Raw genomic sequence first — 17,449 nt, forward strand, 5'->3', positions numbered from 1 at the left:
CTCTCTCCCTCCTGTCTGTACCAGTCTCTCTCTCTCTCCCTGTCTGTACCAGTCTCTCTCTCTCTCTCTCTCCCTGTCTGTACCAGTCTCTTTCTCTCTGTCTGTACCAGTCTCTCCCTCCTGTCTGTACCAGTCTCTCTCTCTCTCTCCCTGTCTGTACCAGTCTCTCTCTCTCTCCCTGTCTGTACCAGTCTCTTTCTCCCTGTCTGTACCAGTCTCTCCCTCCTGTCTGTACCAGTCTCTCTCTCTCCCTGTCTGTACCAGTCACTCTCTCGCTCCCTGTCTGTACCAGTCTCTCTCTCCCTGTCTGTACCAGTCTCTCTCTCCCTGTCTGTACCAGTCTCTCTCTCTCTCCCTCTCTGTACCAGTCTCTCTCTCCCTGTCTGTACCAGTCTCTCTCTCTCTCCCTCTCTGTACCAGTCTCTCTCTCCCTGTCTGTACCAGTCTCTCTCTCCCTCCTGTCTGTACCAGTCTCTCTCTCTCTCCCTGTCTGTACCAGTCTCTCTCTCTCTCCCTCTCTGTACCAGTCTCTCTCTCCCTGTCTGTACCAGTCTCTCTCTCTCCCTGTCTGTACCAGTCTCTCTCTCCCTGTCTGTACCAGTCTCTCTCTCTCCCTGTCTGTACCAGTCTCTCTCTCCCTGTCTGTACCAGTCTCTCTCTCCCTGTCTGTACCAGTCTCTCTCTCTCCCTGTCTGTACCAGTCTCTCTCTCCCTCCTGTCTGTACCAGTCTCTCTCTCTCTCTCTCCCTGTCTGTACCAGTCTCCCTCCCTCCCTGTCTGTACCAGTCTCTCTCTCCCTGTCTGTACCAGTCTCTCTCTCTCTCCCTGTCTGTACCAGTCTCTCTCTCTCTCTCCCTGTCTGTACCAGTCTCTCTCTCTCCCTGTCTGTACGAGCATCTCTCTCCCTGTCTGTACCAGTCTCTCTCGCTCTCTCTCCCTGTCTGTACCAGTCTCTCTCTCCCTGTCTGTACCAGTCTCTCCCTCCTGTCTGTACCAGTCTCTCTCTCCCTCCTGTCTGTACCAGTCTCTCTCTCTCTCCCTGTCTGAACTCGTCTCTCTCTCCCTGTCTGTACCAGTCTCTCTCTCTCCCTGTCTGTACCAGTCTCTCTCTCTCCCTGTCTGTACCAGTCTCTCTCTCCCTGTCTGGACCAGTCTCTCCCTCCTGTCTGTACCAGTCTCTCTCTCCCTCCTGTCTGTACTAGTCTCTCTCTCTCTCTCCCTGTCTGTACCAGTCTCTCTCCCTCCCTGTCTGTACCAGTCTCTCTCTCCCTGTCTGTACCAGTCTCTCTCTCTCACCCTGTCTGTACCAGTCTCTCTCTCTCTCCCTGTCTGTACTCGTCACTCTCTCCCTGTCTGTACCAGTCTCTCTCTCTCCCTGTCTGTACCAGTCTCTCTCTCCCTGTCTGTCCCAGTCACTCCCTCCTGTCTGTACCAGTCTCTCTCTCCCTCCTGTCTGTACCAGTCTCTCTCTCTCTCTCTCCCTGTCTGGACCAGTCTCTCTCTCTCCCTGTCTGTACCAGTCTCTCTCTCCCTGTCTGTACCAGTCTCTCTCTCCCTGTCTGTACCAGTCTCTCTCTCCTGTCTGTACCAGTCTCTCTCTCCCTCCTGTCTGTACCAGTCTCTCTCTCTCTCTCTCCCTGTCTGTACCAGTCTCTCTCTCCCTGTCTGTACCAGTCTCTCTCTCCTGTCTGTACCAGTCTCTCTCTCTCTCCCTGTCTGTACCAGTCTCTCTCTCTCTCTCCCTGTCTGTACCAGTCTCTTTCTCCCTGTCAGTACCAGTCTCTCCCCCCTGTCTGTACCAGTCTCTCTCTCTCTCTCCCTGTCTGTACCAGTCTCTCTCTCTCTCCCTGTCTGTACCAGTCACTCTCTCGCTCCCTGTCTGTACCAGTCTCCCTCTCCCTGTCTGTACCTGTCTCTCTCTCTCTCCCTCTCTGTACCAGTCTCTCTCTCCCTGTCTGTACCAGTCTCTCTCTCTCTCCCTCTCTGTACCAGTCTCCCTCTCTCTCCCTCTCTGTACCAGTCTCTCTCTCCCTGTCTGTACCAGTCTCTCTCTCCCTGTCTGTACCAGTCTCTCCCTCCTGTCTGTACCAGTCTCTCTCTCCCTCCTGTCTGTACCAGTCTCTCTCTCTCTCTCCCTGTCTGTACCAGTCTCCCTCCCTCCCTGTCTGTACCAGTCTCTCTCTCCCTGTCTGTACCAGTCTCTCTCTCCCTCCTGTCTGTACCAGTCTCTCTCTCTCTCTCCCTGTCTGTACCAGTCTCTCTCTCTCTCTCTCCCTGTCTGTACCAGTCTCTCTCTCTCTCCCTGTCTGTACCAGTCTCTCTCTCCCTCCCTGTCTGTACCAGTCTCTCTCTCCCTGTCTGTACCAGTCTCTCTCTCCCTGTCTGTACCAGTCTCTCCCTCCTGTCTGTACCAGTCTCTCTCTCTCTCTCCTTGTCTGTACCAGTCTCTCTCTCTCCCTGTCTGTACCAGTCTCTCCCTCCTGTCTGTACCAGTCTCTCTCTCCCTCCTGTCTGTACCAGTCTCTCTCTCCCTCCCTGTCTGTACCAGTCTCTCTCTCCCTGTCTGTACCAGTCTCTCTCTCCCTGTCTGTACCAGTCTCTCCCTCCTGTCTGTACCAGTCTCTCTCTCTCTCCCTGTCTGTACCAGTCTCTCTCTCTCTCCCTGTCTCTACCAGTCTCTTTCTCCCTGTCTGTACCAGTCTCTCTCTCTCCCTGTCTGTACCAGTCTCTTTCTCCCTGTCTGTACCAGTCTCTCCCTCCTGTCTGTACCAGTCTCTCTCTCTCTCCCTGTCTGTACCAGTCTCTCTCTCCCTCCCTGTCTGTACCAGTCTCTCTCTCTCTCCCTGTCTGAACTCGTCTCTCTCTCCCTGTCTGTACCAGTCTCTCTCTCTCCCTGTCTGTACCAGTCTCTCTCTCTCCCTGTCTGTACCAGTCTCTCTCTCCCTGTCTGGACCAGTCTCTCCCTCCTGTCTGTACCAGTCTCTCTCTCCCTCCTGTCTGTACTAGTCTCTCTCTCTCTCTCCCTGTCTGTACCAGTCTCTCTCCCTCCCTGTCTGTACCAGTCTCTCTCTCCCTGTCTGTACCAGTCTCTCTCTCTCACCCTGTCTGTACCAGTCTCTCTCTCTCTCCCTGTCTGTACTCGTCACTCTCTCCCTGTCTGTACCAGTCTCTCTCTCTCCCTGTCTGTACCAGTCTCTCTCTCCCTGTCTGTCCCAGTCACTCCCTCCTGTCTGTACCAGTCTCTCTCTCCCTCCTGTCTGTACCAGTCTCTCTCTCTCTCTTCCCTGTCTGGACCAGTCTCTCTCTCTCCCTGTCTGTACCAGTCTCTCTCTCCCTGTCTGTACCAGTCTCTCTCTCCCTGTCTGTACCAGTCTCTCTCTCCTGTCTGTACCAGTCTCTCTCTCCCTCCTGTCTGTACCAGTCTCTCTCTCTCTCTCTCCCTGTCTGTACCAGTCTCTCTCTCCCTGTCTGTACCAGTCTCTCTCTCCTGTCTGTACCAGTCTCTCTCTCTCTCCCTGTCTGTACCAGTCTCTCTCTCTCTCTCCCTGTCTGTACCAGTCTCTTTCTCCCTGTCATTACCAGTCTCTCCCCCCTGTCTGTACCAGTCTCTCTCTCTCTCTCCCTGTCTGTACCAGTCTCTCTCTCTCTCCCTGTCTGTACCAGTCACTCTCTCGCTCCCTGTCTGTACCAGTCTCCCTCTCCCTGTCTGTACCTGTCTCTCTCTCTCTCCCTCTCTGTACCAGTCTCTCTCTCCCTGTCTGTACCAGTCTCTCTCTCTCTCCCTCTCTGTACCAGTCTCCCTCTCTCTCCCTCTCTGTACCAGTCTCTCTCTCCCTGTCTGTACCAGTCTCTCTCTCCCTGTCTGTACCAGTCTCTCCCTCCTGTCTGTACCAGTCTCTCTCTCCCACCTGTCTGTACCAGTCTCTCTCTCTCTCTCCCTGTCTGTACCAGTCTCCCTCCCTCCCTGTCTGTACCAGTCTCTCTCTCCCTGTCTGTACCAGTCTCTCTCTCCCTCCTGTCTGTACCAGTCTCTCTCTCTCTCTCCCTGTCTGTACCAGTCTCTCTCTCTCTCTCTCCCTGTCTGTACCAGTCTCTCTCTCTCTCCCTGTCTGTACCAGTCTCTCTCTCCCTCCCTGTCTGTACCAGTCTCTCTCTCCCTGTCTGTACCAGTCTCTCTCTCCCTGTCTGTACCAGTCTCTCCCTCCTGTCTGTACCAGTCTCTCTCTCTCTCTCCTTGTCTGTACCAGTCTCTCTCTCTCCCTGTCTGTACCAGTCTCTCCCTCCTGTCTGTACCAGTCTCTCTCTCCCTCCTGTCTGTACCAGTCTCTCTCTCCCTCCCTGTCTGTACCAGTCTCTCTCTCCCTGTCTGTACCAGTCTCTCTCTCCCTGTCTGTACCAGTCTCTCCCTCCTGTCTGTACCAGTCTCTCTCTCTCTCCCTGTCTGTACCAGTCTCTCTCTCTCTCCCTGTCTCTACCAGTCTCTTTCTCCCTGTCTGTACCAGTCTCTCTCTCTCCCTGTCTGTACCAGTCTCTTTCTCCCTGTCTGTACCAGTCTCTCCCTCCTGTCTGTACCAGTCTCTCTCTCTCTCCCTGTCTGTACCAGTCTCTCTCTCCCTCCCTGTCTGTACCAGTCTCTCTCTCTCTTTCCCTGTCTGTACCAGTCTCTCTCTCTCTCCCTGTCTGTACCAGTCTCTCTCTCTCTCCCTGTCTGTACGAGCATCTCTCTCCCTGTCTGTATCAGTTTCTCTCTCTCTCCCTGTCTGTACCAGACTCTCTCTCCCTGTCTGTACCAGTCTCTCTCTCTCCCTGTCTGTACCAGTCTCTCTCTCCCTGTCTGTACCAGTCTCTCTCTCTCTCTCCCTGTCTGTACCAGTCTCTCCCTCCCGGTCTGTACCAGTCTCCCTCTCCCTGTCTGTACCAGTCTCTCCCTCCCTGTCTGTACCAGTCTCTCTCTCCCTGACTGTACCAGTCTCTCTCTCCCTCCCTGTCTGTACCAGTCTCTCTCTCTCTCTCCCTGTCTGAACCAGTCTCTCCCTCCCTGTCTGTACCAGTCTCTCCCTCCCTGTCTGTACCAGTCTCTCTCTCTCTCCCTGTCTGTACCAGTCTCTCTCTCTCTCCCTGTCTGTACCAGTCTCTCTCTCCCTGTCTGTACCTGTCTCTCTCTCTCCCTGTCTGTACCTGTCTCTCTCTCTCCCTGTCTGTACCAGTCTCTCTCTCCCTGTCTGTACCAGTCTCTCTCTCCCTCCTGTCTGTACCAGTCTCTCTCTCTCTCCCTGTCTGTACCAGTCTCTCTCTCCCTGTCTGTACCAGTCCCTCTCTCCATGTCTGTACCAGTCTCTCTCTCTCCCTGTCTGTACCAGTCTCTCTCTCTGTCCCTGTCTGTACCAGTCTCTCTCTCTCCCTGTCTGTACCAGTCTCTCTCTCCCTCCCTGTCTGTACCAGTCTCTCTCTCTCCCTGTCTGTACCAGTCTCTCTCTCTCCCTGTCTGTACCAGTCTCTCCCTCCTGTCTGTACCAGTCTCTCTCTCCCTCCTGTCTGTACCAGTCTCTCTCTCTCACCCTGTCTGTACCAGTCTCTCTCTCCCTGTCTGTACCAGTCCCTCTCTCCCTGTCTGTACCAGTCTCTCTTTCTCTCTCCCTGTCTGTACCAGTCTCTCTTTCTCTCTCCCTGTCTGTACCAGTCTCTCTCACTCTCCCTGTCTGTACCAGTCTCTCTCTCCCTGTCTGTACCAGTCTCTCTCTATCCCTGTCTGTACCAGTCTCTCTCTCCCTATCTGTACCAGTCTCTCTCTCTCTCTCCCTGTCTGTACCAGTCTCTCTCTCCCTGTCTGTCCCAGTCTCTCCCTCCCTGTCTGTACCAGTCTCTCTCTCCCTGTCTGTACCAGTCTCTCTCTCTCTCCCTGTCTGGACCAGTCTCTCTCTCTCCCTGTCTGTACCAGTCTCTCTCTCCCTGTCTGTACCAGTCTCTCTCTCCCTGTGTGTACCAGTCTCTCTCTCCCTTTCTGTACCAGTCTCTCTCTCCCTGTCTGTCCCAGTCTCTCCCTCCCTGTCTGTCCTAGTCTGTCCCTCCCTGTCTGTACCAGCCTGTCTCTCCCTCTCTGTCTCTCAGTTCCTTGCCTAACTGGATCAGATTGAATGTTGTCACCTTTTCGTTGCTGAGGGCAGTAATCAGGACGGATGCCCTCGAGAGCCTGGTCATAGTGAGCAGCTTGCGATTGGCCATTGCCTCCTTCTCCCGCACGGTCTCATTGAAAATCTGCTGCAGGGAATGTTGGTGATCCTCGATCTACAGGAGACAAGCAGGTGGGAAACACTGAGACAATACAATTCCCATAGGCCCGGCCAGCCCACACCATCGGCCAGACACAAACACAGACATGGACACAGACCCGGAGACTGAGTCCTGCCGGAGCCGGGAGCCCAAGGGGCACCAGAAAAACCTGGTTTGTACAGCAGGATGTGACTAGAGCTGGGATTGGGACTGGGATTGAGATTGGAATTGGGGTTGGGGCTAGGATTGGGGCTGAGATGGGAATGGGACTGGGATTGGGATTAGGGTTGCGACTGGGATTGGAGCTGAGATTAGGATTGGGACTGGGATTGGGGCAGAATTGGGACTGAGATTGGGGCAGGATTGGGATTGGGCCTGGGATTGGGATTGGGGTTGGGATTGAAGTTTGGTTTGGGATGGTAATTGAGGCTGGGATTAGGACTGGGATAGAGGCTAGGATTGGGATTGTGGCTAGGATTTGGATGGGGATTGAGGGAACTGGGATTAGGGTTGGGATTAGGATTGGAGTTGGGAAGGGGGAATTGGGGCGGGGAGTGAGTTTGGGATTGGGGCTGGGGTTGGGACTGGGATTGTGACTGGGGCTGGGATTGTGGCTGGGCCTGGGATTGGGATTGGGGCTGGGATTTGGATGGGGATTGAGGGGGGGATTCGGGGAACTGGGGTGGGGGTTGGGATTGGGATTGGAGTCGGAATGGAGGAATTGGGATTGGGGGTTGGACTGAGATTGTGGTTGGAATTGTGGCTGGGATTGAGTTTGGCATTGGGGCTGGGATTGTGGCTGGGCCTGGGATTGTGGAAGGGATTTGGGCTGGGATTGGGATTGGGATTGGGGTTGGGATTGTGGCTGGGGCAGGGATTGAGATTGGGGTTGCGATTGGGACTGGGATTCGGATTGAGGCTGGGATCGGGCCTGGGATTGGGGTAGGCATTGGCATTGGGATTGGGACAGAGAGTAAGGCTAGGATTGGGATCGGGATTGGGGCTGGGATTGGGGCCGGGATTGGGATTGGGACAGGAATTTGGGGCAGGGATTGGGATTGGGACAGTGATTGGGAGTGGTATTGGAGTTGGGACTGGGATTGGGACTGGGATTGTGATTGGGACTGGGATTGCTGCTGGGACTGGGATTGGGATTGTGATTGTGATTGGGACTGGGTTTGGCATTGGGTCTGGGATTGGGACTAGGATTGGGATCAGGATTGGGACTGGGAATAGGGTTGTGACTGCGATTGAGACTAGAATTTGGATTGGTATTGGGGTTTGAATTGAGACTGTGATTGGGACCGTATTAGGTTTGGGACTGGGATTAGGATTGTGATTGGCTCTGGGTCCAGAATTAGCATTGGGATTGGTATTGGGACTGGGGTTGGGATTGGGACAGTGATTGGGATTGGAACTGGGATTGGGACTGGGACTGTGACTGAGATAGGGATTGGTATTGGGACTGGGTTTGGGATCAGGATTGGGACTCGGACTGGGATTGGGATTGGGACTGGAATTTGGATTGGTATTGGGGTTTGGATTGGGACTGGGATTGGGGTTTGGATTGGGATTGGGACTGGGACTGTGATTGGGACTGGGATTGAGACTGGGATTGGGACTGGGACTGTGATTGGGACTGGGATTGGGGTTCAGATTGGGATTGGGACTGGGATTGGGATTGGGATTATGATTGGGACTGGAATTGGGATTGGGATTGGGATTGGGATCAGGAATGGGACTGTGATTGGGACTGGGATTGGGATTGAAACTGTGATTGGGACTGTATTGGGGTTGGGACAGTGATTGGGATTGGGACTGGGATTGGGATTGAAACTGTGATTGGGACTGTATTGGGGTTGGGACAGTGATTGGGATTGGGACTGGAATTTGGACTGGTATTGGGTTTGGATTGGGACTGGGATTGGGTATGGGATTAGGATTGGGACTGGGATTGGGACTGGGAATAGGGATTGGTTTGTTTGTTTCCTTATATGTTACTGTCCTGAATCAAGGTAAAAACAATGACTGCAGATGCTGAAAATCAAATACTGGATTAGTGGTGCTGGAAGAGCACAGCAGTTCAGGCAGCATCCAACAAGCAGCGAAATCAACTGTCCTGAATCAGACTACTTTAGTGACTATGTCGTGTATATAAAGAGACTTCTGTGCGTAAAGTATAGTTTTGAAATTAAAAACAAATCCCTACCGATGAGCTGGGAGGCTTGGGCTGGAATCCCAGCTGGTCGGGAGGTATGTCACAACTTTGAGATGTATTGCATGTGGTCTATATGACTGATTAGATTAGATTCCCTACAGTGTGGAAACAGGCCCTTCGGCCCAACAAGTCCACACCGCCCCGCTGAAGCGCAACCCACCTATACCCCTACATCTACCCCTTACCTAACACTACGGGCAATTTAGCATGGCCAATTCACCTGACTTGCACATCTTTGTGACTGTGGGAGGAAACCGGAGCACCCGGAGGAAACCCACGCAGACACTGGGAGAATGTGCAAACTCCACACAGTCAGTCGCCTGAGGCGGGAATTGAACCCGGGTCTCTGGCGCTGTGAGGCAGCAGTGCTAACCACCATGCCACCCATTCCGTGATCTGGAATGTATATGGTAATATTAACACTATCACAATCAGACTGGGATCCTCTGGATGGAGACAGATTAAACTCTGATGCACCTGCTCTAGCAGTCAACATTCAAAATATTTGGAAATGTACAATGTTTATGAATAAAGGATATTTTTGAGCAATAAAGTGTAGAGAAGGCTGCGGGGTTGATTCCTGGGATGAACGGGTTCTCTGATGAAGAAAGATTGAGCGGGTTGACCCAATATACATTGGAGTTCGGGGTAATGTGGGAAACCATTGAAAACCCAGCAGGATGTTGGGCAGGCTGGATGCTGAGAGTATGATCTCCTTGTGGGAGAATCTGTACTGAAGGCCCACAGTTTAAAACATGTCTCTGAACAGTCTGAACGGATTCACTCAGCTGTTACATGCGATTGCTTAGCAATGGCTGAATGTCTGATAGTTTCCGAAGACGAGATGCTGTTGTCAGCCAAGTAGACCTCTGTATGATCAAGGAGGCTGTGTTGGAATTAACCTGCCGATTGGACTCACCTCACAATCATACATGAGGGCATGAGGACATTGTCACAGGAGTCGGCCATTTTGCCCTCCAGTGGACCCTGCTATTCTGGATGGTGAACTTTAACCCCAGATTTCAGCACTATCCCCATAGCCCTCTGATAAATGACACTGCAACTCACTAACACTGACAGGAAGTAATTGAGGCCTCGGACTGATCCACTATTAACATCTTCCAACCGAAACAAGATTTGTTCATCTCAACCCTCTGTTTTCTGGGTGTTAGCCAATCCTGTGTCCGCACCAATACATTCCCACGAGCTCTGGTCTTTGATGTGGTTCCTTCTCCAACACCTTCTGAAAATCTAACTACACTTTTAAAGGTGTATTTGTTCAGAGGATGCTGGCTGGCGCAACATTCATTACTCATTCCAAGTTGCCACCTGAACTGACTGGCTGTATTCAGAGGGCCATTAATGCACGACCGCATTGCTGTGGGTCTGGAGTCACATGTAGGCCAGACTGGGCAAGGATGACACCATCCGTTCCCATATCCCCCCAGATGGGTTAGCAATGGGTTACCATCACTGAGACCACCATTCATTCCCAGATTTAGTTCCATCAATTGAAATTCCATCAGCTGCCATTGTGGGGTTTGAACTCCTGACTCCAGGGAAGGATGAGCCTGTCCCTCTGGACATTCCCACTCTGCTTACTGCTTCCCCCCTCCTTCCTCTATCACTTCCCCTTTATCAACCTTGCTCCAACATCTCTGGCGAATTTGTTAAACCGTGATTTCCCTTTCACCAATCCATGCAGAGGCAATTGAATACATTAAAGTGTTTCGAAATGTCCTCCATCTCTTCATTATTGATGGACTCGGGCATGTTCCCCAAACACAGACGTTGTGCTAACTGGCTGAGGTTTTCTGTCTCCTTCCCTTTTCCTCTCTCTCTCTCTCCCCGGGGGTTGCCAGGTCAGCAGCGTTTTCACCATCAGCACCAAGGAAGGTGCAGCAAAAGTCTGGGCGCTATTGTATTGTTGGAGCAGTGATAACCTGGGAAAGTGACCAGACTAAAACCCAAGGAATACAGTCCCAGCATCCTCAATCTCCCCTCCCTGGAATCTGTCTGGTGTGAGAAGTCGAACCTTGCTGAGGGAAGGAATGCTGGACGACACACCAGATTCCTGCCTGCAGCATTCCAGACAACTGAAGCAAGTCTCCTACTCTCCTGTCCTCAAATCCTCCTGAGACAAAGTACTGCCTCCTTTCGGAATGACTTACTACAAGGTCAGCTAGGTCATCCCAATCCACGGACAACACAAATCCGGGATGATTTGTTCCATTAGACAATGATAAATATCCAGGAATCACCTCCTCTCCATCAGCAATCTCTGGTGTTGTCAGGGGAATGGGTCCCGACACTCTCCAAACAGAAGGTGTACGTTCAAACAGTGTATTGTTTTTTGAATTTAGGGGGTTCACAATTTCCTGTTTCTCACTCTGGCGGCATCATTTCAAAATCAGACTAGATTTGTTCACCAATCCACGTCCTTTAGCCTCTGAGAGAGAAATTGCTCTGGTTATTTGAAATCGAGCGTTCTTGCGCTGACCCTGATGTGAAATGAAAAACAATGTCCCTCATTTCAAAAACATTGAAAAGGAGAGCTCTCCCATTTCAGGCAGAGATGAGGAGAAATTGCTTCTTTCCACAGTCTGGGAATTCTCTTTCCCAATCGACAGTGGGTACTGATTTGTTGAATATACCCAAGGCGGAGCAGAACAGATTTCCGATTGACAAGAGGATTAGGAGTTGGAGGGAAGTGACAGCAAAGAGATGGGAAGACAAATCAGATCAGCAATGGTGGGACAGAACGTGGGAGAAGCAGGATACGCCAAATTGTTAACTCCTGTCCTGATTCTTTTCATCGTGTCATGGACTCAGTTCTGAACAAGGCAGATGGTACATTTCGGGAAATGTTTCTGTTCAGAGAAATACCAGATCGATTGGAGATTTTCACTGGAAAGGAACCAACAAATACAAAACCCCAGTGATGGGCAGCGAGGTCCAGAGACACGCTGTTTAAACTATTGTCAGGGTGGAACGGGACGAGTGGATCTGGGAAGCACAGGAAGGAAGGACAATTAATGTAGGACACTGCAGGGTATTGATCCTCTATCACAGTGAAAGGTGGGGGGTATTGATCCTCTATCACAGTGAAAGGTGGGGGGTATTGATCCTCTATCACAGTGAAAGGTGGGGGGTATTGATCCTCTATCACAGTGAAAGGTGGGGGGTATTGATCCTCTATCACAGTGAAAGGTGGGGGGTATTGATCCTCTATCACAGTGAAAGGTGGGGGGTACTGATCCCCCATCACAGTGAAAGGTGGGGGGTATTGATCCTCTATCACAGTGAAAGGTGGGGGGTATTGATCCTATATCACAGTGAAAGGTGGGGGGTATTGATCCCCCATCAAAATGAAAGGTGGGGGGTATTGATCCCCCATCACAGTGAAAGGTGGGGGGTATTGATCCCCCATCACAGTGAAAGGTGGGGGGTATTGATCCCCCATCACAGTGAACGGTGGGGGGTATTGATCCTCTATCACAGTGAAAGGTGGGGGGTATTGATCCTCTATCACAGTGAAAGGTGGGGGGTATTGATCCCCCATCACAGTGAAAGGTGGGGGGTATTGATCCTCTATCACAGTGAAAGGTGGGGGGTATTGATCCTCTATCACAGTGAAAGGTGGGGGGTATTGATCCTCTATCACAGTGAAAGGTGGGGGGTATTGATCCTCCATCCCAGTGAAAGGTGGGGGGTATTGATCCTCTATTACAGTGAAAGGTGGGGGGTATTGATCCTCTATCACAGTGAAAGGTGGGGGGTATTGATCCTCTATCACAGTGAAAGGTGGGGGATATTGAACCTCTATCACAGTGAAAGGTGGGGGGTATTGATCCTCCATCACAGTGAAAGGTGGGGGGTATTGATCCTCTATCACAGTGAAAGGTGGGGGGTATTGATCCTCTATCACAGTGAAAGGTGGGGGGTATTGATCCTCTATCACAGTGAAAGGTGGGGGGTATTGATCCTCTATCACAGTGAAAGGTGGGGGGTATTGTTCCTCTATCACAGTGAAAGGTGTGGGGTATTGATCCCCCATCACAGTGAAAGGTGGGGGGTATTGATCGTCTATCACAGTGAAAGGTGGTGGGTATTGATCCTCTATCACAGTGAAAGGTGGGGGGTATTGATCCTCTATCACAGTGAAAGGTGGGGGGTATTGATCCCCCATCACAGTGAAAGGTGGGGGGTACTGATCCTCTATCACAGTGAAAGGTGGGGGGTATTGATCCTCTATCACAGTGAAAGGTGGGGGGTATTGATCCCCCATCACACTGAAAGGTGGAGGGTATTGATCCTATATCACAGTGAAAGGTGGTGGGTATTGATCCCCCATCACAGTGAAAGGTGGGGGGTATTGATCCCCCATCACAGTGAAAGGTGGGGGGTATTGATCCCCCATCACACTGAAAGGTGGGGGGTATTGATCCCCCATCACAGTGAAAGGTGGGGGGTATTGATCCTCTATCACAGTGAAAGGTGGGGGGTATTGATCCTCTATCACAGTGAAAGGTGGGGGGTATTGATCCTCTATCACAGTGAAAGGTGGGGGGTATTGATCCTCTATCACAGTGAAAGGTGGGGGGTATTGATCCCCCATCACAGTGAAAGGTGGGGGGTATTGATCCTCTATCACAGTGAAAGGTGGGGGGTATTGATCCCCCATCACAGTGAAAGGTGGGGGGTATTGATCCCCCATCACACTGAAAGGTGGGGGGTATTGATCCCCCATCACAGTGAAAGGTGGGGGGTATTGATCCTCTATCACAGTGAAAGGTGGGGGGTATTGATCCTCTATCACAGTGAAAGGTGGGGGTTATTGATCCTCTATCACAGTGAAAGGTGGGGGGTATTGATCCTCTATCACAGTGAAAGGTGGGGGGTATTGATCCTCTATCTCAGTGAAAGGTGGGGGGTATTGATCCCCCATCACAGTGAAAGGTGGGGGGTATTGATCCTCTATCACAGTGAAAGGTGGGGGGTATTGATCCCCCATCACAGTGAAAGGTGGGGGGTATTGATCCTCTATCACACTGAAAAGTTTGGGGTATTGATCCTCTATCACAGTGAAAGGTGGGGGGTATTGATCCTCTATCACAGTGAAAGGTGGGGGGTATTGATCCTCTATCACAGTGAAAGGTGGGGGGTATTGATCCCCCATCACAGTGAAAGGTGAGGGGTATTGATCCAATATCACAGTGAAAGGTGGGGGGTATTGATCCCCCATCAGAGTGAAAGGTGGGGGGTATGGATCCCCCATCACAGTGAAAGGTGGGGGGTATTCATCCTCTATCACAGTGAAAGGTGGGGGGTATTGATCCTCTATCACAGTGAAAGGTGGGGGGTATTGACCCCCATCACAGTGAAAGGTGGGGGGTATTGATCCTCTGTTACAGTGAAAGGTGGGGGGTATTGATCCCCCATCACAGTGAAAGGTGGGGGGTATTGATCCTCTATCACAGTGAAAGGTGGGGGGTATTGATCCCCCATCACAGTGAAAGGTGGGGGGTATTGATCCTCTATCACAGTGAAAGGTGGGGGGTATTGATCCTCTATCACAGTGAAAGGTGGGGGGTATTGATCCCCCATCAAAGTGAAAGGTGGGGGGTATTGATCCCCCATCACAGTGAAAGGTGGGGGGTATTGATCCCCCATCACAGTGAAAGGTGAGGGGGTATTGATCCCCCATCACAGTGAAAGGTGGGGGGTATTGATCCCCCATCACAGTGAAAGGTGGGGGGTATTGATCCCCCATCACAGTGAAAGGTGGGGGGTATTGATCCCCCATCACAGTGAAAGGTGGGGGGTATTGATCCTCTATCACAGTGAAAGGTGGGGGGTATTGATCCCCCATCACAGTGAAAGGTGGGAGGTATTGATCCTCTCTCACAGTGAAAGGTGGGGGGTATTGATCCTCCATCACAGTGAAAGGTGGGGGGTATTGATCCCCCATCACAGTGAAAGGTGGGGGGTATTGATCCTCTATCACAGTGAAAGGTGGGGGGTATTGATCCCCCATCACAGTGAAAGGTGGGGGGTAGTGATACTCTATCACAGTGAAAGGTGGGGGTATTGATTCTCTATCACAGTGAAAGGTGGGGGGTATTGATCCCCCATCACAGTGAAAGGTGGGGGGTATTGATCCTCTATCAAAGTGAAAGGTGAGGGGGTATTGATCCCCCATCACAGTGAAAGGTGGGGGGTATTGATCCCCCATCACAGTGAAAGGTGAGGGGGTATTGATCCCCCATCACAGTGAAAGGTGGGGGGTATTGATCCCCCATCACAGTGAAAGGTGGGGGGTATTGATCCCCCATCACAGTGAAAGGTGAGCGGGTATTGATCCCCCATCACAGTGAAAGGTGGGGGGTATTGATCCCCCATCACAGTGAAAGGTGGGGGGTATTGATCCCCTATCACAGTGAAAGGTGGGGGTATTGATCCCCCATCACAGTGAAAGGTGGGGGGTATTGATCCCCCATCACAGTGAAAGGTGGGGGGTATTGATCCTCTATCACAGTGAAAGGTGGGGGGTATTGATCCCCCATCACAGTGAAAGGTGGAGGGTATTGATCCTCTATCACAGTGAAAGGTGGAGGGTATTGATCCCCCATCACAGTGAAAGGTGGGGGGTATTGATCCTCTATCACAGTGAAAGGTGGGGTGTATTGATCCCCCATCACAGTGAAAGGTGGGGGGTATTGATACTCTATCACAGTGAAAGGTGGGGGGTATTGATCCTCTATCACAGTGAAAGGTGGGGGGTATTGATCCCCCATCACAGTGAAAGGTGGGGGGTAGTGATACTCTATCACAGTGAAAGGTGGGGGGTATTGATTCTCTATCACAGTGAAAGGTGGGGGGTATTGATCCCCCATCACAGTGAAAGGTGGGGGGTATTGATCCTCTATCAAAGTGAAAGGTGAGGGGGTATTGATCCCCCATCACAGTGAAAGGTGGGGGGTATTGATCCCCCATCACAGTGAAAGGTGAGGGGGTATTGATCCCCCATCACAGTGAAAGGTGGGGGGTATTGATCCCCCATCACAGTGAAAGGTGGGGGGTATTGATCCCCCATCACAGTGAAAGGTGAGCGGGTATTGATCCCCCATCACAGTGAAAGGTGGGGGGTATTGATCCCCCATCACAGTGAAAGGTGGGGGGGTATTGATCCCCTATCACAGTGAAAGGTGGGGGTATTGATCCCCCATCACAGTGAAAGGTGGGGGGTATTGATCCCCCATCACAGTGAAAGGTGGGGGGTATTGATCCTCTATCACAGTGAAAGGTGGGGGATATTGATCCCCCATCACAGTCAAAGGTGGAGGGTATTGATCCTCTATCACAGTGAAAGGTGGAGGGTATTGATCCCCCATCACAGTGAAAGGTGGGGGGTATTGATCCTCTATCACAGTGAAAGGTGGGGTGTATTGATCCCCCATCACAGTGAAAGGTGGGGGGTATTGATACTCTATCACAGTGAAAGGTGGGGGGTATTGATCCTCTATCACAGTGAAAGGTGTGGGGTATTGATCCTCTATCACAGTGAAAGGTGGGGGGTATTGATCCCCCATCACAGTGAAAGGTGGGTGGTATTGATCCTCTATCACAGTGAAAGGTGGGGGGTATTGATCCTCTATCACAGTGTAAGGTGGGGGGTATTGATCCTCTATCACAGTGAAAGGTGGAGGGTATTGATCCCCCATCACAGTGAAAGGTGGGGGGTATTGATCCCCCATCACAGTGAAAGGTGGGGGGTATTGATCCTCTATCACAGTGAAAGGTGGGGGGTATTGATCCCCCATCACAGTGAAAGGTGGGGGGTATTGATCCTCTATCACAGTGAAAGGTGGGGGGTATTGATCCCCCATCACAGTGAAAGGTGGGGGGTATTGATCCTCTATCACAGTGAAAGGTGGGGGGTATTGATCCCCCATCACAGTGAAAGGTGGGGGGTATTGATCCTCTATCACACTGAAAGGTGGGGGATATTGATCCTCTATCACAGTGAAAGGTGGGGGGTATTGATCCTCTATCACAGTGAAAGGTGGGGGGTATTGATCCTCTATCACAGTGAAAGGTGGAGGGTATTGATCCTCTATCACAGTGAAAGGTGGGGGGTATTGATCCTCTATCACAGTGAAAGGTGGTGGGTATTGATTCCCCATCACAGTGAAAGGTGGGGGGTATTGATCCCCCATCACAGTGAAAGGTGAGGGGTATTGATCCTCTATCACAGTGAAAGGTGGGGGGTATTGATCCCCCATCAGAGTGAAAGGTGGGGGGTATGGATCCCCCATCACAGTGAAAGGTGGGGGCTATTGAACCCCCATCACAGTGAAAGGTGGGGGGTATTGATCCTCTATCACAGTGAAAGGTGGGGTGTATTGATCCCCCATCACAGTGAAAGGTGGGGGGTATTGATCCTCTATCACAGTGAAAGGTGGGGGGTATTGATCCTCTATCACAGTGAAAGGTGGGGGGTATTGATCCTCTATCACAGTGAAAGGTGGTGGGTATTGATCCCCCATCACAGTGAAAGGTGGGGGGTATTGATCCCCCATCACAGTGAAAGGTGAGGGGTATTGATCCTCTATCACAGTGAAAGGTGGGGGGTATTGATCCCCCATCAGAGTGAAAGGTGGGGGGTATGGATCCCCCATCACAGTGAAATGTGGGGGGTATTGATCCTCTATCACAGTGAAAGGTGGGGGGTATTGATCCTCTATCACAGTGAAAGGTGGGGGGTATTGATCCTCTATCACAGTGAAAGGTGGGGGGAATTGATCCTCTATCACAGTGAAAGGTGGGGGGTATTGATCCTCTATCACAGTGAAAGGTGGGGGGTATTGATCCTCTATCACAGTGAAAGGTGGGGGGTATTGATCCCCCATCACAGTGAAAGGTGGGGGGTATTGATCCTCTATCACAGTGAAAGGTGGG

General features: G+C 51.6%; 1 protein-coding gene across 1 annotated transcript in view; it reads right to left on the minus strand.

The window, feature by feature from the left end:
* LOC140453925 (dynein axonemal heavy chain 6-like) overlaps positions 1–17,449 on the minus strand; it is a 754,975-nt gene that overhangs the window by 162,304 nt on the left and 575,222 nt on the right. The window contains exon 35 of the mRNA XM_072548780.1: positions 6,145–6,285. Within this exon, the coding sequence (XP_072404881.1) occupies positions 6,145–6,285 (141 nt within the window). The remainder of the gene's footprint in view (positions 1–6,144; positions 6,286–17,449) is intronic.

Source organism: Chiloscyllium punctatum, chromosome 3 (assembly GCF_047496795.1).
Source record: "Chiloscyllium punctatum isolate Juve2018m chromosome 3, sChiPun1.3, whole genome shotgun sequence".
NCBI lineage: Eukaryota > Metazoa > Chordata > Chondrichthyes > Orectolobiformes > Hemiscylliidae > Chiloscyllium > Chiloscyllium punctatum.